The sequence below is a fragment of the Anolis sagrei genome, chromosome 6 (assembly GCF_037176765.1).
Source record: "Anolis sagrei isolate rAnoSag1 chromosome 6, rAnoSag1.mat, whole genome shotgun sequence".
Classification (NCBI taxonomy): Eukaryota; Metazoa; Chordata; class Lepidosauria; order Squamata; family Dactyloidae; genus Anolis; species Anolis sagrei.
Window position 1 is genome coordinate 28,441,952 of NC_090026.1, and position 27,586 is coordinate 28,469,537.

At 41.5% G+C, this 27,586-nt stretch overlaps 1 protein-coding gene across 6 annotated transcripts in view; it reads right to left on the reverse strand.

Annotated features, from left to right (window-relative positions):
- The window catches only part of PPFIA3 (PTPRF interacting protein alpha 3), a 105,494-nt gene that overhangs the window by 28,539 nt on the left and 49,369 nt on the right, over nucleotides 1-27,586 (reverse strand). For 3 of the 6 annotated variants that reach the window (XM_060780724.2, XM_060780725.2, XM_060780723.2), the window contains exons 3-16: nucleotides 26,027-26,128; nucleotides 22,711-22,875; nucleotides 21,510-21,584; nucleotides 20,087-20,167; nucleotides 16,064-16,282; nucleotides 14,848-14,994; nucleotides 12,442-12,576; nucleotides 12,184-12,267; nucleotides 10,911-11,042; nucleotides 8,660-8,722; nucleotides 8,389-8,468; nucleotides 7,925-8,069; nucleotides 1,737-1,924; nucleotides 43-265 (exon numbers count right to left, since the gene is read on the reverse strand). In XM_060780724.2, the coding sequence (XP_060636707.1) occupies nucleotides 43-265; nucleotides 1,737-1,924; nucleotides 7,925-8,069; nucleotides 8,389-8,468; nucleotides 8,660-8,722; nucleotides 10,911-11,042; nucleotides 12,184-12,267; nucleotides 12,442-12,576; nucleotides 14,848-14,994; nucleotides 16,064-16,282; nucleotides 20,087-20,167; nucleotides 21,510-21,584; nucleotides 22,711-22,875; nucleotides 26,027-26,128 (1,839 nt within the window). The remainder of the gene's footprint in view (nucleotides 1-42; nucleotides 266-1,736; nucleotides 1,925-7,924; nucleotides 8,070-8,388; nucleotides 8,469-8,659; nucleotides 8,723-10,910; nucleotides 11,043-12,183; nucleotides 12,268-12,441; nucleotides 12,577-14,847; nucleotides 14,995-16,063; nucleotides 16,283-20,086; nucleotides 20,168-21,509; nucleotides 21,585-22,710; nucleotides 22,876-26,026; nucleotides 26,129-27,586) is intronic. The other 3 variants (XM_060780731.2, XM_060780726.2, XM_060780727.2) reach the window with 3 other exon arrangements.

Below are 27,586 nucleotides of genomic sequence, written 5' to 3' on the forward strand. Positions count from 1 at the left end.
AAAGCTCACTATGGTCCCTACACAGCCACAGTCATGACATACCATTTTTTCCCCATCACGAGCAGGGCTATGGGGCGCCAAGCGGGGGGTGGAATGGCCACTGCTGGGGGGCGAAGGGCTGGCCAGGGTGGAGCTGGTGACGGAGGGAGGGATGGAAGCGCCTGAGCGGTAGCGGCCGAGGGAACCGTCCAAGCTGGCACTGGTCACTCGGCTCTCGATTTCCTCTGCCCGTTGTTCTGTAGATTCTTTTTCCTCCTGGATCAATCTGGCACAGACAGCAGAGGAAAAGAATATTAAAATACTAAATTCATTTTTCCTATACAAAATCTCACATTCAGAAGACTCTTCTGTCAGGAAATGAAGTACTATATATACTCAAGTATAAGCAAAGTTTTTCAGCCCTTTTTTAAGGCTGAAAAAGCCCCCTTGGTTTATACTTGAGTAAAAGTTATTTATTACTTTACTCTGTTATTTATTACTTTACTCTATTATTATTATTATTATTATTATTATTATTATATTTATTATTTTTCTCTATTTATTATTGTTATTTTTACATTTATTATTTTTCTCTATTATTGCCTATGTATGTAGATACTGTAATTCACTCTGAGTCCCCTAGGGAGGAAGGGTGGAATATAAAGAGAGTGTATTCTTCTTCTTCTTCTTCTTCTTCTTCTTCTTATTTATTTATTTATTTATTTATTTATTTATTTATTTATTTATTTATTTATTTATTTGAAACAGAACAAGATGAGTCCACAGCAGACAAGATCACTCTGCTGGTTTTTGCATTGGATCACACATGCAGATCCCAGTAAGGTGGCCTTTTGCAGGTGGCAGATGGTAATTTTGCCTTAGGCACTGCACCCAGTGTGCCAATCACCACTGGGACCACCTTGACTGGCTTGTGCCACAGTCTTTGCAGTTTGATCTTTAAATCCTCATATCGTGTCAGCTTTTCCAGGTTTTTCTCTTCAATCCTGCTTTCCCCTGCGACAATCCATACTTTGTTTTTTAACACGATCGTGAGGTCAGAAGTCTTGTGCTCCAAAACTCTGTCAGTCAGAATTCGGAAGTCCCATTTTCTGTAACTACTACTACTTCTTCTGATGATGATGATGATGATGATTATTATTATTAGATATGCTAATGATCAGGGCCCACTGATAGCACAGAATTAAACTGCTGAGCTGCTGAACTTGTTGACCAAAAAGGTTGGCAGTTCAAATCCGGGGAGCAGGGTGAGCTCCCGCTGTTAGGCTCAGCTTCTGCCAACCTAGCAGTTCAAAAACATGAAAATGTGAGTAGATCAATAGGTACTGCTCTGGCAGGAAGGTAATGGCGCTCAATGCAGTCATGCTGGCCACATGACCTTGGAGGTGTCTACGGACAATGCCAGCTCTTCGGCTTAGAAATGGAGATGAGCACCAATATCCAGAGTTGGACACGACTGGACTTAATGTCAGGGGAAGACCTTTAACTTTACTATATTAGTATTCGGGGCCATGGTGGCGAAGCAGATTAAACTGCTAAGCTGCAGAACTTGCTGTCAGGGGGAATATTTACCTTTACCTTTTATGCCAATGATTAAGACCAGAGGACAGCATAAGAAAACAGGTATGTGATGGTTGTGGCAATCTATACTGTATTGGAAAAGTCATGCAGCTCTGGAATATTTTCTGTGGAAACTGCGAAGCAAGTACGAAATCTGTGGTCTGCTCAGGGCAACTCACTTGATTTCTTTATTGATGGCTTCCAACTGTTCCTGTAGCATTATGGCCAAGGTCTGCACGTCAGCCTGCCCGCTGGGGGAAAGCAGGTCGGCTGAGCTGAACAAGGGGTCGCGTTCATCTTCGTCGGAGCCATCTAGCCCACTCTCAAAGCTTGCTCCGGCTGCCGCCTGCTGAGCTCTCTCCCACTCCTGAGACAGGAAGGCCACCTGTCGAGGAAGAGAAGGAAAGAACGAGAACATAAAAGTATGATTCAGTTGCCATCCCTGATCATTGCACATTTGCTTACTTGCTAGACAAAGGAACGCTTTGATCCTAGAGACTAATCCTCAGAAAACACTGTGCCTGTTCAAACCCAAGGCAGAGATGCAGCTATGGAGAGAGCATTTCCATATAAGAATTCTGCCCACCCTAAATAAAATACTGAAAATTCTTCACACCTAGAACTCTTATATTTACTCTGTAAATTTGATTCTTATATTTACTATTCCTTTGGTAAATTTCACTGCCTGTCACCTTTTATTTGGAAGTCTAACTTTACTTCAAAATGCTCCACTGAACGTTGGAGTAGTGTTTCTCAACCTTCCTAATGCCACAACTCCTTAATACAGTTCCTCATATTGTGGTGACTCCCCAAACATAAAATTATTTATGTTGCTAATTCATAACTGTAATGTTGCTACTGTTATGAATCGTCATGTAAATATCTGATATGCATTATGTATTTTCATTCACTGGACCAAATTTGGCACAAATGCCCAAATTTTAAAACTGGTTGGGTTGAGGGGGGAGGGGATTGATTTTGTCATTTGGGAATTGTACTTGCTGGGATTTATAGTTCACCTACAATCAAAGAGCATTCTGAACTCCACCAACAACGGAATTTAACCAAACTTGACACACAGAACTCCCAAGACCAACAGAAAATACTGGAAGGGTTTGGTGAGCATTGATCTTGACTGTGGGAGTTGTAGTTTACCTCTATCCAGAAAGCACTGTAGACACAAACAATTATGGATCTGGACCAAACTTGGCACGAATACTCAATATGCCCAAATGTGAACACTGGTGGAGTTTGGGGGAAATTTGACCTTGACATTTAGGAGTTGTCGTTGCTGGGATTTATAGTTCACCAACAATCAAAGAGCATTCTGAACCCTATCAACAATAGAATTAGGCCAAACTTCCCACACAGAATCCCCACGACCAATAGAAAATACTATGTTTTCGGATAGTCTTTGGTGACCCCTTTAACACCCCTTCATGATCCCCCCCCCCCCAGGCATTCCAACCCCCAGACTGAGAAAAGCTGAGTTAGAGCAATGCTAGAAACATGGAGATTGAAGAAAACGGGCTGAAGGACAGAATTTTTATTTGGGGAAGCAAATGCACTCATTTTACCCTCCTTCCCTTTAGTTACAGGATTGCCAAAAGGGCAAGAGAATTTGTTTCTGACCCCTGGTACTGCTCTGCAGTAAGGAAAGGGCAGTCCCATAATAATCAAGAGAAACACTCACCAAGTTGGTGTCCAGAAGAAATTGTAGGAAGGAAAGAAGAAATAATAATAATTATTAGCATTTGGTGGACAAAGAAAGGAGATAAAAGGAAAGGGAATGGCCATTACTACGTTCTATTTGCTCGCTGCAATGAACAATCCCCCTTTCTCTAAACAAGTTCGATAATTACCCTTTTCACCTTCATATACCTTCCCTACTTAGGCAAAAGGGCTGTTGTGGACGGACCCTTACCCTTTGGTGTAGCATTTTCCAAGCCTCATTCCCATTAAATGCATAGGACTAAACTGTCCTTTTCTACAGCCAGAGACCCTGGAACTTTTTTTTAAGGAGGGGAGGATTAACAATGGCAGGCAGATTAGTTCTGTCTCCTTATGGGAATGTGCTTACAAAACAGTGAAACTAGAGAACATATTGCAAGAAAATGGTCATCATTATAATCATCAGTGTAATCATTATCCAACTGAAACAGGGTTTCAATGTGATTTCAATGAAAACAATAGAAAAATACAAAAAAAATTGAAACTTTACAAAATTTAGTTTAAAAAATCCTTAACTATGAACTCTAATAATAATAATAATAATAATAATAATAATAATGCTTTATTTATAGCCTGTCCTATCTCCACAAATAAACAATGTTTACTTTTAAATCCCCTCCATACATTCAGTGTAGTTTACTCACAAGTAAGCATGTGTAGGAGCCCTCCCATACAGCCCTATATCCCAGAAAATCAAGACAGGATAAAATAAAAATAAAACTGTATTTATATACCGCTCTATCTCCCCGAGGGGACTCAGAGCGGTTCCCAGGTAAAAATCACAGAACATACAAAGTAAAAACAACATAACCATAAGATTATCAAAACAAAATATGCATACAAATTGTCACCATAACACACATATATTAAAAAGTAATCCTACCTGTTCAAGGCAATTTAAAAAATGTTAAAAGGCCGGGCCAAGATTTGTGCAAGCCCAAAAATTCTAGGGGGCCCGGGAATTAAATACAATGCTATGGCAGGCAACAATAATATTAGGTACAGGTCTGTGGCTGTTCATTCCAGGTCCACTAGAGGAAATGATCTGGGTAATTGGTAGGAAGGATTGGAATGCCCTCCCCATAGAGGTGAGATCAGCCCCTTCGCTGATGGTATTTCGAAAAAGGTTGAAGACATGAATGTTTAAACAAGCATTCGATTAATCTGGTGCAACGAAACTGATGAACAAGGATTGGTTAATCACAGACGACGAAATTGGATTGCGACTACAATTAAGAGATGCATTGGATTATTATTGGTGGCCCAATAATATTGTGTATTGTGTATGTGTTTTTATGCTTTTTAATGGAATATTGCTGCTTGTCGTTGTGTTGTAAACCGCGTTGAATCGCCGATTTAGGCTGAGAAACGGCGGTATATAAGCACAGTAATAAATAAATAAAATAAATAAGGCCGTATTCGACAATGTATAGGGCTGAGTTAGAACTGGCCATTTTCAAAGGCTTGTTGAAACCACCAGGTCTTTAAGCTCTTACGAAAGGAGGGGAGGGATGGGGCTTGTCTTATTTCCCTTAGAAGGGCATTGCAGAGGCGGGGTCACCACTGAGAAGGCCTTCTCTCTCGTCCCCACCAACTGTGATTGAGATGGTAATGGGACTGAGAGGAGGGCCTCCCTGGAAGATCTTAGAGTTCGCGCCGGTTTATAGAAGGAGATGCGATTGCGGAGATAGGCGGGGCCTGAACCGTTTAGGGCTTTATAGGTCATGACCTGCACCTTGAATTTGGCTCATTATCTGAGTGTGAACCAGAATGCCAACAACTTAAATCAAGAAATTGCTTCCTAAGATCTATAGGGACACTTGCAGGAAAACCTCAGCAAGCGAGAGTCCAAAAGTGGCAGCAAAAAAAACCCAGAACCAGTGGCTGAGACCAGATGAGAGACTCCCTCCTGGGCACACCGAAGGCTGAGAGACCTGGAAGGTGCTGAACTGGGTGCACTCTGCCATCACGAGATGCAGAGCCAATCTTAAGAAATGGGGCCACAAAATGGAGTCCACGACATGTGAATGTGGAAAAGAGCAAACCACAGATCACTTACTACAATGCAGCCTGAGCCCTGCCACATGCACAATGGAGGACCTTCTTACAGCGACACCAGAGGCACTCCAAGTGGCCAGCTTCCGGTCAAAGGAAATTTAGCATAATGCCAAGTTTTTGAGTTTGTTTGTGGTTTCTTATGCATTGTAACTGTATTCTCAATTCGCTTCTAACACGATAAATAAATGTCACAATTTTTATGGTCATATTTTAGGTTTTGTAAGATACTTTTGTATTTTTTAAACCCTGAAGCAGGGTAGAAACAAACAAGCAAACTAAACTTTAGAGAGAAGAACATGGACACTATCCTGCGTCAGGTTCTCTCCAAATATTCTCCACGACGTCTAATAGTACAACATGTATTCGATTATGTCACCCCAGTCAGACTTTTCCATTTGTGCTTTATTCTATCGGCTGCCACTTGTGGGGGCAGAAAAACGCGAGTGCATGAGGATGTCACATTGGGTGTTCTGTATTGCTAGACATTGCCATGGAAACTGAAATGAAGGTTTGCCGACTGTAGTGGCAGCCACACATTGTAATACTTAGTATGACCCCAGATTTCTTTCTAATCAAATGATGCCGACACTAGACTAGCCTTCCCCAGCTTGGTGCCCTTCCATGATACCTCACCAGTTATTCATTCAGCTATTATTTTTTATTATGATATCCCTCTCCCGTTATGATCTCTGTTATGAGATCTCAGGGTAGGATGGCATCAAAACAATTTAAAACAGCTCAGCATCAAGATAACAGAAGAATTGAAAATAAATACAACTATATTACCTAAATACCCAAGAAAAGACTACAACAGTTAGAACCCTGTTTTTGTGTGCATTCAAGTTGTTTACAATTTAAGGCAATCCTTATGGCAAAGGTGTTTTTTGATAATATAGTAGAGTCTTACTTATCCAATATAAACGGGCCGGCAGAACATTGGATAAGCGAAAATGTTGTATAATAAAGAGGGATTACGGAAAAGCCTACTAAACATCAATTGTGTTATGATTTTACAAATTAAGCACCAGAACATCATGTTTTATAACAAATTGACAGAAAAAGCAGTTCAATGCACGGTAATATTATGTTGTAATTACTGTATTTTTGAATTTAGCACCAAAACATCGCAATGTATTGAAACAGCTGTGGATCCGGGCGGGAGGCAGACTGCGTTGGATAATACAGAACGTTGGATGAGCGAAGGTGAGATAAGCGAGACTCTACTATATTTATGTGGAGTGGGTTTGTCTTTACCTTCACCTAAGGGTGAGAGAGTTCAATGTGATCAAACTCATCCAATGGGTCTTCATGACCAAGTTGAGATTCAAACTTTGGTTTTAAGAGTTGTAGTCTAAGGCCCCATCTACACTGCCATACAAAATCCAGATTTTCTGCTTTGAATTGGATTATATGGTGGTGTAGACTTATATAATCCAGTTCAATACTGATGTTTAATGATTTATGTTACAATTGTTTTTAATTGCCCTATACTTGTCTCGTGATGTTTTGTATCGATGTTGTTCACCGCTTTGAGTCGCCTAAGGGCTGAGAAAAGTGGTATATAAAGTAAGTAAGTAAGTAAATAAATAAATAAGACAGATAATCTGGATTATCTGATTTGACAATCTGGATTATATGTCAATGTAGATCCACCCTAATACTCAAACCACCACACCACACACTCGCTCTTAAAATTTTCTATGTGTAACAATATTGGACCCCAATGATTATATTAAAAAATATTTAAGTATCGGCCATATCTTCTGGTCGGCATTACAGAGCAAAACATTTGGAGGGCAACATGGCTAGATCAGTGGTTCTCAGCCTGTGGGTCCCCAGATGTTTTGACCTTCAACTCTCAGAAATCCTAACACCTGGTAAACTAGGATTTCTGGGAGTTGTAGGTCAAAACACCTGGGGACTTACAGGTTGAGAACCATTGGGCTAGATCAACACTGCCATATAACATTCATATCATCTGCTATGGCAATGTAGACTCATATAACCCGGTTCAAAGCAGATAATGTGGATTATCTGAGTCCCTTCAGGGAGATAGGACAGTCTACAAATAAAGATTATTATTATTATTATTATTATTATTATTATTATTATTATTCATAACAAGATTAGTACACAGCAAACAAGACCACTATGCTGACTTTTGATTTGATCACATGTTGGACACTTCGCAAGTGTCTAGGACTATGTGATGTATTGGCACATAATGCATGCACATCCGAGTAGGGTGGCCTTTTGAAGCTGACAGATGGTGATTTTGTCAGCACCGATTGTTTTTAAGTGCAGGCCAAGGTCTTTAGGCACTGCTCCCAGTGTGCTGATTACCACTGGGACCACCTTTACTAGCTTGTGCCAGAGTCTTTGCAGTTCTATTATTATTATTATTATTATTATTATTATTATTATCTTTGATAAGTGCATTACATGGCAGTGTAGATCCAGCCTTAGTTGCAGAAGATGGTGTATGACTTTGTCAACCTAGAACTAATTCCCCACCTCCACCCTGGGGACCTTTTTTCTGATTGATTCCACATCACTTTCCAGCAATACAATCCCATACCTTGGTAGCTTCATCCTTGACAGTCCAGCGGCCCTTCTTTGAACGTCTTGCCACTCCAGCACTGCTGTAATGGTCCACGTGGGCCCCCACGGGCAGCGTGGGTGCCTGGGAGTAACGCAGCTCCCACGCGCTGCCCGGCAGAGACCTCCGTGGAGCAGGAAAAACAAGACTGTGAGCAAGAACGACCAAGGAGCCCTTTCCCACCCGGTCTTGAGCGAAGACACCCTTCTCCTATTGGGGTGTTCTGCACTGAAGGACTCTTCCAGGGACCCAATATACTGGGGGCAATAAAGTAGATTTACTTTGAATCCCAGCATGGATGGACATTCCCATTGCATTAGGGGTTGGAAGCTGAATGAAAGGGGTCTTCTACGAAGAGAACTTGCTTACTTCTGTTTATGATTAACACCTCCCACCCATCAAAGGGGGAAAACAAGATGAGGAGAAACTGAATTGGTTCTTACCGGGAATAGGTAGAGACTGGACGTCCACGCAACTGGTCAATCTCCATTTGCATCCTCTCAATCTCAGCTAGCAGCTGCTCCTGTAGGGGCAGAAATAAAAAAGGCAAGTTAACCTCAGAGACTTCCATCACATCTTCCAACTGCTTCTAAAATGTCCTTAATTCCTCCCTTACATCTACATTTCTCCATGCTTACCCCAAATTCAGAATACCCTCAGATTTGGTTAATCTTACAGTCTCTGCCCAAAGGTCAGTTGCACTCAAGGCCTCACCTTATTTGCCAGGAGTTCATCCTGAAGCTTCTTCATGTTGGCAATTTCCTCACTCAGGGTGTTCTTCATGGGGGAAAAGAAGTAGAAAAGCTTTAGTAAGACCAAAAGCATCAAGAAAGAGCCTCTTCCTCCTTGCGTCCTTTATTTCTTTCCTCCTTTTCTACCAAACAGAGGAAGCAATGATGCACGGCTCATCACTGAATGGTAGTTTTGCATGTTGAGTCAGCTTTGTTGCTGTTAACTGCCCTCAAGTTGACTTTCTCTTATGATAACATTATGAATGAGAGACTTCCAAGCCAACTCATCAGTGATAGTCCTGCTCAAGTCTTTCACACTCAGGACTGTGACTCCCTTGATTGTGTCTATCCATATGTAATACAGTCTTCCTCTTTTTTCTCATATCAAGCATTATTGTCTTTTCTAGTGAGTCATGTGTTCTCATAATCTGCCCAAAATATGACAGTCTCAGGTCCCTTCTACACTGTCATATAATCCAGTTCATCAAATCAGATAATCCACATTATCTGCTTTGAACTGGATTATATGAGTATACACTGCCATAGAATCCAGATCAAAGCAGATAATTTGGATTTTATATGGCAGTGTAGAAGCAGCCTTAGTTTTGTCATCTTGGCTTCTAGGGAGAGTATAAATTTGATTTGTCTTAGGAAACATTTATTTATATTTGTAGTCATCTACAATAGAATTTCAAATGAGTTAATTATCTATCTCTCTGCTTTCTTCACTGTCTATTTTTCACAAACTTACATAGAAATTGAAAATGTTGTGCCATGGACCATCCTAACTTTAGTATTCAATGATACATAATAATAATAATAATAATAATAATAATAATAATTATTATTATTATTATTATTATTATTGTACCATGCCTCCATTTCCCCGGAGGGACTCAGGGTGACTTACATGAGGATTAAGACCGGTCAACATAGTTAAAATGTAACACATTAAAAACATAACAGCACAAAAACAGAATAAAACAACAACATTATAACAAAATATAAAACAATCATTGAACCAACAACCAATGGACCTGAAGTAGTAACCAGTTTTTGGCACAGAGGGCAAACTAGTGCGATCGATTGTGAGGGAAGGGCTGATAGAAAAAGTGCGTACGTTGGATGGCAAAATTGGGGATAAAGGGCAATATAGACAGAGCATTATATCTCTGGGCAGAGAAAGGTAGTAAAGTGCAAGGACAAAATTTTGGGTCATATCTGGGGCCAATGTTGTAGGGGAACTATCTAATTAAATATTTACACTTTAGAATTTTGTCTAGTTTCTTCATAGCTGACCTTCCACATCCTAACATCCCGATTTCTTGACTGCAGCCTTCATTATGATTAATGGCTGAACCAAAATATGGAAATCTATTTCAATGGCTGCATTGTGTACTTTAAAGTCATGTCAATGATCGGGGATAATTATTGTTCGTTTCTTAAAATTTAGCTGTAAAGCTGCCTTTGCACTTTCTTCCTCAACTTTCTTCAGGAATCATTCCAAGTCTTTACAATGTTCGGCTAGTATTACGGTATCATTTGCATATCTTAAATTCTTTCAATTTTCAAGTGCCCAGTTAAACATAATAAAATATATGCAGGAGGCTTCTTCCAGAGTTGCTCTAAAATCTCTTCTTCTTCCAAGTCATATCTGTTATACTATCCCACAACATACCCACCACCCACATACACTGTCAGATTTTACAATGTATTGTAATGTAATATAGCTGAGCCATGCACTGCTAATGGGCTTCTATTGGAAATGCGGAGTCATGCATTAACTGTATATAGGGAACCATTTGGGGAATATGTTCTGGCCTAGTCCAGGTGATTGTGAATGATGCAATTCTGGGTCTGAGTTAAGTTAATGAGTTGGGAACCAATCAGAAATTGCTATGTGCACTTGTATAGAACTGTATATAAGGAAGTCATGTACAGTGTATATCTCTCCTTGTGCTGTGATGTTGTTCGTCGAAGGCTTTATGTAATTAAAAGAACCTGTCTGCTAAGACAAGATATAACTGTATGCTGTGGTAAGTTTGTAATATTATCTAGACTTGGGGAAAGACAGTGGTAAAACTGACAATGGCCGGGCATGTGCTCAAGTGTATGTAAAAGGTTCCAGAGTGACTGCAGGCTGTGGGAGCAGTTGACTGAAAATACTGTGCAGGAAGAAGCTATTGGAAAGCACTGAAGTTGTGAATTGTGAAGTTAATCTCAAATATACATACCTTCTCCTCCAAGGCTCCCATCCGTTCCTTGAGGTGCAACTGGAGGCGTTCATTGGATTCAGATAGCAGCTTATCTACTGTTTCTGAGAGCCGCTTGTTGTGCTCATCATTCATTTTTTCCCTTTGGCGGGCCTATTTTATATACAAATATAAAGAGTGAGCAGAAGTCAATAAAGTGTACAGGACAACATCCCTTAAAAATCACTGGAACGCCTTTCCAAGGAAGGTCCCTTATTTGTTGTATTTTCACTGGCGAAGACTTAAAAAAATGAACAGACTCCTGGGAACTGAATGTTTTCAGAGAAATAGCTCTTAATGTGGGCATGGTACTGTTTCCGTTTTATATTTTAAATTGTTTTCAATTACATGGTGTTTAAATTCATTTTAATGTTTCTATTTTATACATTTTGAAACTACTGTATTGAATGAATGAACTGTATACAAATAATATGCAACCTTTAAAAGTAAAATAAGCACTTTCCAATATAAACATTAAAACTTATTCTATGTACTGGCTCTTTAAAATTATAGTAGCAGTGACATGATTTATTCATTTATTTATTTACCATATTTGTATACCGTCTTTCTCAGCCCGAAGGCAACTCAACAACAATAATAACAATGTCTGATTTGCATCATCCCAAACTATCTCAATTTCCATTTCTACCTTCTGCTGTGGGCTTTACTAATTTAGCTCAGATTTTTTGGGCTGTGGCTGCAAATGCGGCAACCTTTAATGTTATATTTTTGGAATAATCTGCTAAGAAGTCACAGATAATTGCTGACTGTTACTATGCTGCCCTTTCTTCCAAGAGGATTCCCAGAAGAAAAATGACTGTATTTGTTTTCATTTGTAATCCCAGTTTTGGGAAAGGCAGGATATAAATAAAGTTGATAATGATGACAAGAATACTAATATAGAATAGTTTAATTTGTCATTGTGCTATTTGACAACGAAATGATATGCCTTCTCCTGCACATAGCACAAAAGGCTCCTTCTTTGGAGACCTTTAAACAGAGGCTGGATGGCCATCTGTTGGGTGTGCTTTGAATGCTATTTTTTTTCTTCTTGGCGGCGGGTTGGAATGGATGGCCCAAGAGGTGTCTTCCAATTCAATGATTCTAAAACAACACCTTCATCTCGCCACACTCCCACTCATACTAATAATAGCAGAGAATATATACTCTACCACTGCGTTATGGTCTTTCACCCCAACTTCTGTTGGCCTAACTGCCCATCAGACCCCATTCCCAGTTCCCAACGTCTCCTCACCCGCTGAAGCTCTTGGTTCTTCTCTTCCAGCTGGGCCTCAAGTTGACGCAAGCGCTCCTCAAAATTGCCATGGCGTTCCTCTGCCTACAAAAGTAGAACAAGAGAGTTAAGCTGTGAATTTTCCTTTTCTTGGTAGCTCAACCTTGGGACAAACATGCACTCCATTCCATCCCTTGACTCAGCTGATGTGTCCCACCAGTCACTTCTTTTGCCCCCTGCAAAGCCCGGTAAATCTCCTCTGCCCACTTTACACCATACCTTGTTGAGGGCAGCCACACGCTGGGCTAACTGAGCTTCTATCTCAGGTAAGGTCTCAGCTTTCTGAAGGGTCTGCTGGAGTTTCTGCTTGGCATCTTCCAACCAATCTTGTAGCTGCCTGTTCTTTTCCTCACTCTGTATGAAAGAAAGAACATTACAGGGTTTAGTCAAGAGCAGAGTCCCATGCAATGACTTCAAATAAATAATCAGTGATGACTTGGATGGGAAAATGTAGAAAGTTGTGTGCATGGTAGTATTAGGGAGAAACATAAGACAATCTCAGGTACTCTCCCAAGATCATGTATAGGAACCAGAGAAGGAAACTGTGAAAAGAGCCAGTACGTAACTGGAAGGCTGGAGTCATTGGAGAATTTGAAGCAATGGTCCTAATTAATGACTAATAAATTCATTACATATGAGTTGTCATGAGTTATAGCCCACCTGCCTTGAGTCATAAGGAGGGAGGGGCAAGAAATAAAATGATGATGATGATGATGATGATTATATACACAAGATTAGTACACAGCTAACAAGATTACTATGCTGGCTTTTGTATTTGATCACATGTCAGACACTTCCCTAGTGTCTAGAACTGTGTGATGTATCGGCTAATAATTCATAGAGATCCGAGTAGAGTGGCCTTTTGCAGCTGACAGATGGTAATTTTCTCAGTGTGGATTGTTTTAAAGTGCAGGCCAAGGTCTTTAGGCACTGCACCCAGGGTGCCCATCACCACTGGGACCACCTTTACTAGCTTGTACCAGAGTCTTTGCATTATTATTATTATTATTATTATTATTATTATTACTAGGTTCTTGTAGGTTTTTTCGGGCTATAGGGCCATGTTCTAGAGGCATTTCTCCTGACGTTTCGCCTGCATCTATGGCAAGCATCCTCAGAGGTAGTGAGGTCTGTTGGAAATAGGAAAATGGGTTTATATATCTGTGGAATGACTGGGGTGGGGCAAAGAGTTCTCTGCTGAAGCTAGGTGTGAATATTTTAACTGAACCACCTTCATTAGCATTTGAAGGCCTGGCTGAGCCTGGGAAAATGTTCTGTTGAGAGGTGTTAAGATGTGCCTGGTTGTTTCCTCTCTGCTGTTTTGCTGTTGCAATTTTAGAATTTTTTAATTCTGGTAGCCAGATTTTGTTCATTTTCATGGTCTCCTTTCTGTTGAAATTGTCCACATGCTTGTGGATTTCAATGGCTTCTCTGTGTAGTCTGACATGGTGGTTGTTGGAGTGGTCCAGCATTTCTGTGTTCTCAAATAATATGCTGTGTCCAGGCTGGTTCATCAGGTGCTCTGCTATGGCTGACTTCTCTGGTTGAAGTAGTCTGCAGTGCCTTTCATGTTCCTTGATTCGTGTTTGGGCGCTGCGTTTGGTGGTCCCTGTGTAGACTTCTTCACAGCTGCATGGTATACAGTAGACTCCTGCCGAGGTGAGAGGATCTCTCTTGTCCTTTGCTGAACGTAGCATTTGTTGGATTTTCTTGGTGGGTTTGTAGATTGTTTGTATGTTGTGTTTCCTCATCAGCTTCCCTATGCGGTCAGTGGTTCCCTTGATGTATGGCAGGAACACTTTTCCTCGGGGTGGATCTTCATCTTTACTCTCGTGGCTTGTTCTTGGTCTTGCAGCTCTTCTGATGTCTGAGGTGGAGTATCCATTGGCCTGGAGAGCCCAGTTGAGGTGGTTCAGTTCATCTTGGAGGAGGTGGGGTTCGCAGATTCGTTTTGCACGGTCTGCCAAGGCTTTTATGGTGCTTCTTTTTTGACTTGGGTGATGGTTGGAGTTTTTATGTAGATATCTGTGTGTGTGGGTTTTCTGTAGACGGTGTGACCCAATTGTTGATCTGGTTTGCGGATGACTAGGACATCCAGAAAAGGCAGTCTTCCTTCATTTTCTTTTTCCATTGTGAATTGGATCACACCTAGCTTCAGCAGAGAGCTCTTTGCCCCACCCCAGTCATTCCACAGATATATAAACCCATTTTCCTATTTCCAACAGACCTCACTACCTCTGAGGATGCTTGCCATAGATGCAGGCGAAACGTCAGGAGAAATGCCTCTAGAACATGGCCCTATAGCCCAAAAAAACCTACAAAAACCTACAAGAACCTAGTGATTCCAGCCATGAAAGCCTTCGACAATACATTATTATTATTATTATTATTATTATTATTATTATTATTAGAAATACCCAGTGGAAAATCTTAATAACCTGGCTCTATTTCCTAGCAGTGAGTAGAAGTTCAGGTGCTGTGCATGGAAAATCCAGGATAATATACCTATGTACAATAAAGTAGAGGAAGGATGCTAAAGACAGCCAGACAGTAACAGGGCGGCACTGAGAATAACCACAATTCACTGATCAGGAAAGCGCAACCAAATAGGGAAGAGGGACTCACTTGTCTGTACAGCGATTCCTTACTGGCCAATTCATTCTCCAGCTTGTCATTGACGTCATGTAGAGAGGTTGCCTCTCTCTGAGCACTCAGGTAGCGTTTCTCTAAAGTGGTGATCCGTTCTTCCATGTCCTCCCGCTGGGCCAATGCCTGTTACACCCGCCACAAAAGAGAAGGAAATAATGGAAAAGTGACATGAGGGGGGGAGGCACGAACACTGCTCTCCCACCCATTATTCCAAAACACAGGAGGACTATTACATGGATTATCAGTGTTTTCTCACAACTGCCTCATCTGTCAGTGGTGAAAGAAAAGGAGTTTTTTTTTTTTAAAGAGAAGCAGTCACTACATTATTTTGTTTTCCTGAGTCTATTGCAACAACAAAGTTCTTTTGTCAGAGAGAGCTTCCCATAGACTTTCTTCGCCTACTCCAGAATATTCCTTCTGGTATGGCCAGAAGCACATGGTGTGCCACATATGGATGCCTCGCTGGTTAATGGAGTTTTTTTTTCTGTCTCAGAAGCAACTTGAGAAACTGCAAGTCACTTCTGATGTGAGAGAATTGGCCGTCTGCAAGGACGTTGCCCAGGGGACAACTGGTGTTTTCTGGTGTTTTACCATCCTTGTGAGAGGCTTTTCTCATGTCCCTGCATGGGGAGCTGCAACTGAAAGAGGGAGCTCATATGCGCTCTCCCTGGATTCGAACCTCCGACCTGTTCGTCTTCAGTTCTGCCAGCACACGGGTTTAACCCATTGTGCCACTGGGGGCTCCTGATTAATGGAGCGACATGACAATATAACTTGATGTGGTATTTTCAATCTCATCTTCATAATTTCTAATGCTGTGTTTTCCTTTTTAATTGCCATAGTACATTTCTACTATGTGAGCCAATCCAACAAATTTGGTCCCACTCTGAGACTCTTCACCCAGTAATTCTGCATCAGAGGGAGGAAGATTTTTTGTTAGACTCTAGCTTTTGTATGGTCAACATCTCTTATTCTATGAGATTCAAATTTGTCTCCTAAACCAACAACAGTGAGAGCTTTAAGCTGAAACATGCTCGTATCTTTAGTCCCACTTTTTTGCCTCTGGCCTTGTCCATCACCAGAATTCAACCTCGAGGACCTCCCTGAAACTGAAGTCATGCCTCAGCCTGAAAGAAGCACCCTATCGTTACTATCTGAAGTGCGGAGCAGAGGATCAGGCATTGTTATTTACCTCCTTGAGGTCTCTTTGCAACTTGGCATTGATCTCCTCAGACTTGATGACATCCCGCTGGGCTGTGGCCAACTCTTCCTCCAGTTCTGCCATCTGCCGACAGAGCATGGTGAGCCGCTCCTTCAGTTGGGACAGCTCTCCACGTTGGCGCTCCAAGACCTCCTCGAGTTCGGATTCCCGGCCACCGCGCCCCAAGTCAAGCGAGCCAGATCCATTTGCCTGAAGAACCAACAGAGGAGAAAATCATTGCTTCATGCCATAAGTATTGCACTTGTTCGCTTTCTCAACATATAAGACCCTTGGTTCTTCCAAAATATCGTAAAGAAGTCTGAATTCTTGCAATAGTTCACCTTGAGTTGCACTGATTGTTACTCTGGTCCTTTTGTTCCAGTATGCTTCAGTATTGAAAATAAACCCACTCGAGGGTGGGAACAAAATATTACAGTTGTTGGGGATAGTCAGGAACAAGAGAAATCTTGTTTGGGTAGTTTTTAAAAATTGGAGAATCACAGCAACGGATAAAGCCAATCATGGCTTTTGGACCAGGCCTTCGGACAGTAGATGTTTGTAGAGTTTAAAGGACATGGACTAGAATGACAATACGACTGGCGAAACTGTTTTTATTATTTATTGTTTTAATGATTGCTTATGTACAGTCTAATTATGATTTATGCTTAATTGTCATTTTATTATTGTGGTTGTTATGGATTGGCATCGCGTCAGTGTCCAATGTATGGCATTGAAGTTTTGCCAGTTATGTGTAAACCGCTTTGAGTCCCCCTAGGGGTGAGAAAAGCGGTATAGAAACACTGCAAATAAATAAATAAATATTGCAACCTCTCGGCACATTTGCCAACTTGGCAGAGTCCTTACATTGGGCTGTAGTTTGCTAATTAACAGCTATATCTTCAATGTCAGAGATGAGGGACGAGACTATGTGATGTCACTGGGGTTATATGATTCAGTTTCTTTTTCTAATTCCTAATTTAGGATCAGCTGTAACTACAGCAGCCAGATAGGACATGCTAGAAAGCCTCCAAAAGAAGGAGCCTCCAGTGGTCCTCAATCTGTGGGTTCCCAGATGTTTTGGCCTTCAACTCCCAGAAATCCTAACAGTTGGTAAACTGGATGGATTTCTGGGAGTTGTAGGCCAAAAGACCTGGGGGACCCACAGGTTGAGAACCACTGTGCTAGAACAATGTGGTTGGAAAGTGTCCTTTAAACTAACTTGTGTGTTTCTCTATGTTCGATTCAGAAGCTGAGATAGTTTAATTTACTTCTCTTCTGCATCTTAATCCTCTCTTTTTTCTTGTTCAGAGCTTGGAAAAATTGTTACCCACAGTTTGCCTACTACAATCGAGACAGAACTCTTCTCTAAGCATTCCAGATCCTTCTGCATAATTGCAGGTTGACCATAGAATTACGTTGGAGGACCTAGAACTGTCTAGAGAAGATTTTTCTCAGATAGATTCATAGAGTTGGGAGAGACCTCATGAGCCATCCAGGCCAACCCCCTGCCAAGAAGCAGGAAAATCACATTCAAAGAACCCCTGACAGATGGCCATCTAGCCTCTGTTTAAAAGCCTCCAAAGAAGGAGCCTCCACCACACTCTGAGACAGAGAGTTCCATTGCTGAACAGCTCTCACAGTTAGGAAGTTTTTCCTAATGTTCATGTAGAATCGCCTTTCCTGTAGTTTGAAGCCATTATTCCGCATCCTAATCTCCAGGGCAGCAGAAAACAAGCTTGCTCCCTCCTACTTATGACTTCCCCTCACATATTTATACATGGCCATCATGTCTCCTCTCAGCCTTGTTTTCTGCAGGCTAAAGATGCCCAGCTCTTTAAGCTGCTCCTCATAGAGCTTGTTCTCCAGACCCTTGAACATTTTGGTCACCATCCCTTGGACACATTCCAGTTTGTCAACCTCTCCCTTCAATTACGGTGCCCAGAATTGGACACAGAATTCCAGGTGTGGACTGACCAAGGCAGAATAGAGGGTATCATGACTTCCCTTGATATAGACACTATACTTCTATTTATGCAGGCCAAAATCCCATTGGCTTTTTTAGTTGCAGCATGACATTGTTGGCTCATGTATTACTTGTTCCCCACGAGGATAGCAAGATATTTTTCACACGTACTGCTCTTGAGCCAGGCATCATCCCCCGTTCTGTATCTTTGCATTTCATTTTTTTCTGCCTAAGTGGAGTATCTTGCATTTGTCCCTGTTGAACTTCATTTTATTGGTTTTGGACAATCATCTCTCTAATCTGTTAAGATTGTTTTGAATTCTGCTCTTGTCTTCTGGAGTATTGGCTATCCCTCCCAATGTGGTGTCGTCTCCAAACCTAATGTTTGTTATTTATATTTCAATCTGTGTAACCCTGCATCTCAACCACCACAAATATGGAGGGACAACTGTAGCTTGTTCTTTTTAGGCAATCACAGCTTGGGGAGAAAAAGGAAGAGAGGCTGGTAAGGGAAGAGGATACTTCATAACCACACATCAAATATGACCCTCCTCACTCCTGAATGCACAATTCCACAGCGAGAGAAAACATATAAACCAACGCCATGCCGTCAACCTGTTTGATTTTAAATTGCCAGGTTTATCCCAGCATGAAATAAACTGTAGTTGATGTCAGGAAATGATGCTGAACAGATCTGGACACAGAGTGCTTCATTTGGAATGCCAGAAAGAAAGTGCAACGTCCTGTGTACAAACATTCCCCTAGAGCACAACAATTCTTCTTCATGCCCCCAAAAAATCTGGTTTCCATACAAAGACACAGCTGAGCGTGACACAGCTCTAGCTTGTAAACCTGATGGTCTGGAAGACTTCCTGAATCAAAGAGTTGGCAGGCTAAAGTGGCCTTTTTCAGAGCCAAAGAAAAGTTCAAAAAGCATTGACAGTCGAGGAAAAAAGGAAAGAATGAAAGCGACACGGAAGACCATTCAGAAGGAAGGAGGGAGGGAAGCATTTGTGATAAATGGACGTGGTGACTTGCTGAACAAGAAGACAGAGGCAAGCAGGAAAAAAGGACAACACCAGAATACAAAATAGAAAAAGAGAAGCCCAGTAGCGTTGAAGCCATTCAGAATGAAAAATAAATAAACATTGCCCAAAATATAGAAGTGAGAAGTACCCTCTCCTCCTGTATAGCAGTGTTTCTCAACATTTCTCATGCTGCGACACTTAATACAGTTAGTTCCTCATGTTGGGGTGTCCCCCAACCATTAAATTATTTGTGTTGCTATTTCATAATGATGTTTTTGCTACTGTTATGAATCGTCATGTAAATATCTGATATACAGGCTGTATTTTCATTCACTGGACCAAATTTGGCACAAATACCTGATACAACCAAATTTGAATACTGGCAGGGTTGGAAGGGACTGATTTTGTCATTTGTGAGTTGTAGTTGCTGGGATTTATAGTTAGCCTACAATCAAAGAATATTCTGAACTCCACCAATGAGGGAATTGAACTTAACTTGGCACACAGAACTCAGAAAATGAGTTCCAACAGAAAATACTGGAAGGGTTTGGTGGTCACTGACCCTGAGTTTTGGAGTTGTAGTTCACCTACATCCAGAGAGCACTGTGGACTCAAACAATGATAGATCTGGACCAAACTTGCTACGAATACTTAATATGTCTAAATGTAAACACTGGTGGAGTTGGGGGAAAATAGACCTTGACATTTGGGAGTTGTAGTTGCTGGGATTTATAGTTCACCTACAATCAAAGAGCATTCTGAACCCCACCAACGATAGAATTGGGCCAAACTTCCCACACACACACACCCATGATCAACAGAAAATACTGTGATTTCTGATGATCTTTGGCGACCTGTCTGCCACCTCCCTTGTGACCCCCCAGGGGTCTCAACCCACAGGCTGAGAAACACTGTATCATCATGTGCTGGCATGATTCTAATAAACATCTCCACCCCACTCCTCTCACACTTTCTTCCCCTATTCCCTGATTTACTCCAAATTTCCTTTCTTGCATTACTTACACAAATCTGACCATCTCCATCTTTGCTGGGATCATCTAAACCAGATCGGCGTCGGGCAAGCTGCTCGCGAAGGGAGAGAGACTGCAGACAGGGGGGTGGAGAAGACACAAAAGGATATGCACGCATATTTAAGATGAAATTAAAATGAATGAATGGATGACAGGTAGCAATTGATTCCAAGACAAAACGATGTGCTTTCAGCCATTGCACAGAGTGTCTTCTGTTCAGGGAGTATATTACTCAGAATAAATTCTGGTTACTATACTGCAACAAATGAAAACAGTTTGGATCCAGACTTAACTTGACACTAGTTGGACTTAAATTTCTATGACTAACTCAAGTCGCAGTGATTTTAATAGGCCTACCCTCAGTGTAATGAAATTTACATCCAAACCATAGTGTCACTAACAGTTTGAAATGTTATCTGTTGGACTAAATGCTCATAATTCCCCATGTTGGCTGGGACTTTTGGAAAGTGAAGCCTGAAAGGTAATATTTACAAGTAATGACCAGACTCTGTAAGTTCCAAAGGGTTTGCTATCATGTACCTCAGTGGTTCTCAACCTATGGGTCCCCAGATGTTTTAGCCTTCAACTCCCAGAATTCCTAACAACTGGTAAGTTGGCTGGGATTTCTGGGAGTTGTAGGCCAAAACACCTGGGGATCCATAGGTTGAGAACGACTGATGTAACTCAACTGCTTTTCCACAGAATAGTAACTTCTGGGGCAGACAAGGCAACTGACTTAGCTCTTTAGACCAAGAAAAATGTGGGCTACAGATGCAAAGGTTTTGGCGGAAGATGGCTAGAAGAAACATGTTTTCCCAAAAGGTTTCCAGACTCTGCCACCTCTGTCCTCAATGAGATACCACTGGAAGGCAAATCCAGAGGGTAGCTGCCTATACCTACCCTATACCTATCCTGGGGACTGGCAGTGACCCTTACATAGATCAGATAATCATCTGATGTCCTCCATATAAACCTTCTCCCCTCTTTCCGATATGTGAGACTTTTCGGAATGGACACATAAGCTGGGGAACCATTTCAATGGGATACCTTCCTAGCTCCTTCTTGAATGGGAATCAGATGGTACCTTACAATCTTGCTGTTTGAGATCATTCAGGATAATTAATTACCTTTGCGTCATAATAGGTTTTGATGAATTTCCTTTTGCTATAGTTTCACATTCTGTGACAGAGCCAAATTGATTTAAGGCCTGCATAGCAGGAGTGGTTGAGTTGACTTCCCAAAACACTGAAATTTACAATGCCATGACTATATCTTATTTATTTCATTCCATCATCTTTTTGAAATTTATTTGAAGCCCTGTTCATAGGAATGTTGTATGGCCACATGTCTGCATGGCAAAATGTCTATTTCCGTCATCCTCAAATGTCATCCTACAACAACCAGGTTTGTCATACCTCCTGATTGGACATCTCCAATTCTTCCTCCAGGACTGCGACACGCTCTAATGCTACACGCAGCCGTTCTCGAACCTACCATCAACCAAAAGAGAAGAATCAATAAACACAGGCAAAACAATAGAGAAACCGCAAAATCATCCCCACTTCCCTTTGCTCCATATCCCCACCACCTCCTGAGTGTTGCTTTCACATTCTCCATTGATGTTACTATCATACCCAGACTTTTACTCAATCACATACTGCTTTCCATCAGCAAAAGATGTCTGCTATACCCCCCCCCCCCAAAAAAAAAAAACTTTGGATAATGGCAGATAATAATAATAATACTTTATTTATATTCCACTCTATCTCCCTGAGGGGACAGAGTGGATTACAGCATACACAAATTGGCAAACATTCAATACCTTTAATACAGTGGAATAACAATGACACACAAATACACAGAATAAAGGTAAAGGCTTCCCCTTTCATCTCCGGCTCAACTCTAGTCATGGGGAGATGCTCTTGTTCCATTTCCAAGCCGAGAAGCCTGTTGTCCAGATACACCTCCTGGTCATGTTGCCAGCATGGCTGCATGGACACCTTTATTACCTTCCCACTGAAGCGTTACCTACTGATCTACTCACATTTGCATGCTTTCGAATTTGCTGACCTAAAGGTTGGCAGGAGCTAGGGCTAACAGCAGGAGCTCACCCCAACCACTGCTTCGAAATGCCAACCTTTAGGTCAGTAGATTCAATAGTTGAACAGTTTAGCCCAATGTGCCACCATGATCCATTGTTTTAAATGCACTTAGAACTTCAGTATACACTCATACCTCCCCATTTGAAGTGTTGACTTTTGCGGAGTTGATTACTCACAGATTTGGCAAGAAATGATATCTCTAGGAATATCTATGTCCTCTAGTATGACTGTATGATCAACTTCCTCCAATACAATTCTATAGTCAGTTTCCAGCAAAATTGACTTATAGAGTTATTCTGAAAAACTTAGAAATTTCTAGGGAGGTGTTCTCTCACATAAAAAGTATTTTAATTTGTTTTTTACTTTCAAGAGTGCTCTTTGCCCCTAAACCCAGCAAACGTGAAGGGATAACTGTAGATACAAGTGAAGATCCCCCATGCTGTTTGGTATCTTGGCCAAAATCTCCTCCTTAGCCCACCCCTTTTGCCTTGTCAATCATCTGCCCTGCCTTCACCTTCTCATCCAGGGCCTTGTGATGTTCGAAGAGAGACTTGAGGGCCTTCAGCACCTCCACTTCGCTGGAGACCCCAGCCGGTGACTGGGCTTGACGTTTCACCACCGTCATGCGGAGGGAGCGTTCGTGTCGTGAGACAAGGCATTCTAGGTGTTCTAGCAGCAGCTGGGGAGAGACAAGCAGAGAAGGAAGAGACTATGGCTGCATGTCACTGGAGAGGTACCCTAACTTCCACAGCACCAGAACAGCCTGAAAACATTGTTTGGCTTCTGAAAAGTACCCTTCTCTTCTTTTTTCCCAAAGAGCCACCAACCCCAAAGAGAAAATTTAATTTGGTAATGCAATTAAAATACAGCATCCAGTTTTGTTGTCACGTGCAATGACAGAGTCTGTAACTCACTGGAGAAAAGGATGGCCTTCCAAATATCAAATTTCAACTCCCATCACCCCAAACCACTATGCATGCTGGTGGGGATAGTTTATTCGATTTCTGAAAAGTGATAGACTGAAGGGAAGTCATGCTACCCCTCTATTCTGCCTTGGTCAGACCACACCTGGAATATTGTTTCCAATTCTGGGCATCGTAATTGAAGGGAGATGTTAACAAGCTAGAATGTGTCCAGAGGAGGGTGACCAAAATGTTCAAGGGTCTGGAGGACAAGCCCTATGAGCAGCGGCTTAAAGAGCTGGGCATGTTTAGCCTGCAGAAGAGAAGGCTGAAAGGAGACATGATGAGGGCCATGTATAAATATGTGAGGGGAAGTCATAGGGAGGAGGGAGCAGGCTTGTTTTCTGCTGCCCTGAAGAGTAGGCTGCAGAACAACGGCTTCAGATTGCAGGAAATGAGATTCCACTTGAACGTTAGGAAGATCTTCCTAACTATGAGAGCTATTCAGCAGTGGAACTCTATGCCTCGGAGTGTGGTGGAGACTCCTTCTTTGGAGGGTTTTAAACAGAGGCTGGATGGCTATCTGTTGGGGGTGCTTTGAATACAATTTTCCTGCTTCTTGGCAGGGGGTTGGACTGGATGACTCATGAGGTCTCTTTCAACTCTATGATTCTCTGATTTTTTTGAAGACCACCATGGATAAGCCTAGGAGGCATTGTAGGGAAGGAAGGTAAGAAGGAATGGTCTTTACTAATGTAAAAGTTGAACAAAGACTCAAAACAGCTCCTAACACAGAGCAGTAAAATAATAAACTCTTAATGAGATGCTACACATCAGTCTTCTACAGCTTATTATCTTCCAGATGAGTTGGACGCAATGTTCATATTCCCCAGCCAGTATAATTTGGTACGCAGAGGATTATGGCTGGTGTAGTCCATCACTCTTCTGGAGAGCTCCTAGTTGAGTAGAGCTACTATAAAATACCTTTCTGGTTTTGTTTGTAGCATTCTAGGGGCCCTTCCTGACAGGCCCTATATCCCAGGATCTGATCCCAGGTTTTGTGTTTATCCCAGGTTATCTGGCAGTGTGGACTCATATAATCCAGTTAAAGCAGAAAACCTGGGATATAGGGCCTTTCTGGGAGGATCCTAGGAACACAAAACTCCCAATGCAAACTTTTAATGAGGTAGCCATTTATGTCTTTTCAGCTTCCTTCTGAAACTGAATTATTGAGTAAACGTTGCCCAAGAAAAGAGAGACCATATGGCTTTGGAGGGATTGGCTATGGTTATTTGAGCAACCCCACTCTAAGCAATTTGCATATTTGGTCTTGAAGAAGTGAAATGTGTGAGATGGTTTGATTGATGTGACTGGTAACCCTGATGCACTCTACTTCCCACCATAACCAGAACTGTCAATTATTCATCACTCCTTCATGAAACAGCTAAGAGGGAGACACTGACATCCTTCTACCAAAAGTTTGGAGGAATTCTTCTTTAAACAAACGGATGTTTCCAGAATCTCCTAGACAGTATGACCATTGGGTTGTTGTAGGTTTTTCGGGCTGTATGGCCATGTTCCAGAAGCATTCTCTCCTGACATTTTGTCTGCATCTATGGCAGGCATCCTCAGAGGTTGTAAGGTCTGTTGGAACAGATTTCACAACCTCTGAGAATGACTGCCATAGATGCAGGCGAAACGTCAGGAGAGAATGCCTCTAGACCATGGCCATATAGCCCGAAAAAACCTACAACAACCCAGTGATTCCGGCCATGAAAGCCTTCGACAATAGTATAGCAATTTTTAAGTGATATTGTGACAATTGTGAGTCTAAAAAGTAATTTTCCCCAATTCCTCTCACTACCAGTGAACTCTAATTCAGGAACCATGTTGGACATCAGCTATGACCACAGACTGTGATATCCCTCCCATCTTTTCCTCTAACACCAATGGTGTACAACCTCATGGCAATCAGGTTAGTTGCAAAATCCATTTGTAACTTACGTCCTCCAGCCATGGAGGACTACAACCCACACCATCCCCAGCCAGCATGGAGATCTCCAAGTTGGCTGGAGGGCATGGGAATATCTAACATCTGAAAGGTACCAGTCATCGCTACTGGGCTCTGGAACTCCCTTCTTGGGGTACATTTTCACTATAGAATTAATGAAGTTTGACACCACTTAATTGCTATGATTCAAAACTATTGAATTATAAGAGTTGTAGTCTGATGAGGCAAATGTCTTCTTGGGTAGAGATAGCTAAAAACCCTATAAAACTATAAATCCTATGCTCCTATACCACTGAGCCATTGCAATTAAAGTGGCGTCAAACTACATTAAAGCTATAGTGTGGATGAACCTTCAGAAAGACTAAGACTAGATCAGCAAACACTTTAGTGTTTTTCCTCGGATCCCTCTATTTCAGGCATTGGCAAACTTCGGCCCTCCAGGTGTTTTGGACTTCAACTCCCACAATTCCTAACAGCCGGCAGGCTGTTAGGAATTGTGGGAGTTGAAGTCCATAACACCTGGAGGGCCAAAGTTTGCCAATGCCTGCTCTATTTCAATAAGCTTTGAAAAACTTACTGTATAAGGCCCATCCTCCCTAATCAATGTGTCATCCTAGTGCACTTTATGGTTTACATGGTTTTAATTTATTTATAGAATAATCGCTTTGATTTATAGAATAATCGCTTTTCAACTTTTGCATTCTGTGAAATTTTAACTACCAGTATGTGTATTTCGATCTGTTTTGAGTCCCAAACTAGGAGAAAGACTCCCACATTTTATATATTTTTATATAAGTAAATATACCAACAACCGCATGTGAAATAACAGTATCTTGATTTCTAGATTTCAGTATCTTGAGTTCTAGATTTCAAAACAAAGTTCTTTGCGAGCCCTCCACATGTTTTCCCCGACTTACCCGTGTGTTGTTTCGTTCTGCCTTCAGCTCTGAGATCTCTTCTTCGCGCTCTGACAGTTGTTCCCGGCATAAGTTTAGCTCCTTAGTAAGTGCAGCAAATTCCTAATGGAAAATATAATTTATTTACTTCTTTATTTATTTACAGTATTTATACCCCATTCCTCTCACCCCAAAGGGGACTCAGAGTGACTTACAGAACACACATACGGCAAACATTCAATGTGGATTATATAATTAACAAGAACAGACAACACAAACAGAGGTAAAACAGTTTTTTCAATCTTATTTCCGGCGTCTTGGAGGCTGTGCTCGATTTTGGACATGGGGCCATCTTCCATGCTAAGGAGATTTCCTCCAATCGACACCTCCTGGTTGTGTTGCCAACATGGCTGCATGGGCGCCTTTATCACCTCCCCGCTAAAAGTAGTCCCTATTTATCTACTCACATTTCTGCTTTCGCCACACTAGGTGGGCAGGTGAGCTGGGACTAACAGCAGGTGCTCACCCTGACCTCGGCTCGAACTGCCGACCTTTCAATCGGCAGGATTTTTCTGCAGCACAGCAGTTCAGCCTGCTGTGCTAAGCCTGGCATAAGTCATTGTTGTGTGGAAAAGATAGTAAATGAGACTTAGATATTCCCTTTTCCCCTACTTGTACTATCATGGGAAACCATTATGCTGGTGGACAACAAATCCTATCATCCCTAACCTGAATGGTGAGGAAGCATGTGAGCTACAGTTTAGCAATATCAGGTAGGAGACATATTCCTTATCCCTGTGCAGGGCTTTCTTGAAAAAGTAGAACTGTAAATTCATCTGGAAAATGTTATTTAGATGGATTTAGCACATACAATTGAAATCTCCAAACACATTTAAAGCTTTATATGGAAATTGCTTTACTGGAACATATGTACAAATATAAATAGAATAGCACCTACTTATATTAAACAAAAATAATTACACTTGAGAGAAGACGGTTTTCAGAGAGCCGTACTTATGCATTTTATATTTACTAAATTATAACTCTCAGTTTCGCTCACTCTCTGTGCAGTTCTAGTCCAAGCTGAGAAAAGAGGTCCTGACTCTTAAGACTATATGGTTTCCTGTTTTCAGAAGCAAATATCTTCTGATATTTGATGATGTTTGCACACATCACATTAAGTCACTGTCTATGATGGCTACACTGACCATTTAAAGCAGTTTCAAATTGAAATGGAAGGAAAGTGGTTTTGCTGTGCTGATGATTACATAGGAATCCTGGAACCAGTTTGAGGCCTGGATGGTGATGACACAAGTTCACATTAAGGGCTTTATTTTGCATACTTTTTGTTGTTGTCTGGCTGCAATACTTTGAAGCTAGCTTTGAACTGCATTAAATGCTCAGTGTAGATGGAGCCTATGTCAGCCATGGCTTATTGCTTTAGCCATGCTTTTTCCCATAGAGCTAAATCGTTTGCAACATTGCATCAGTGTCCAAATGGTCCAGCAAAGCCAAGACCCCCAGCTGTCCCCTTGTCCTTGTGTCACCATTGTTGCTACCTCACTGGGTAAGGAGGTCCTT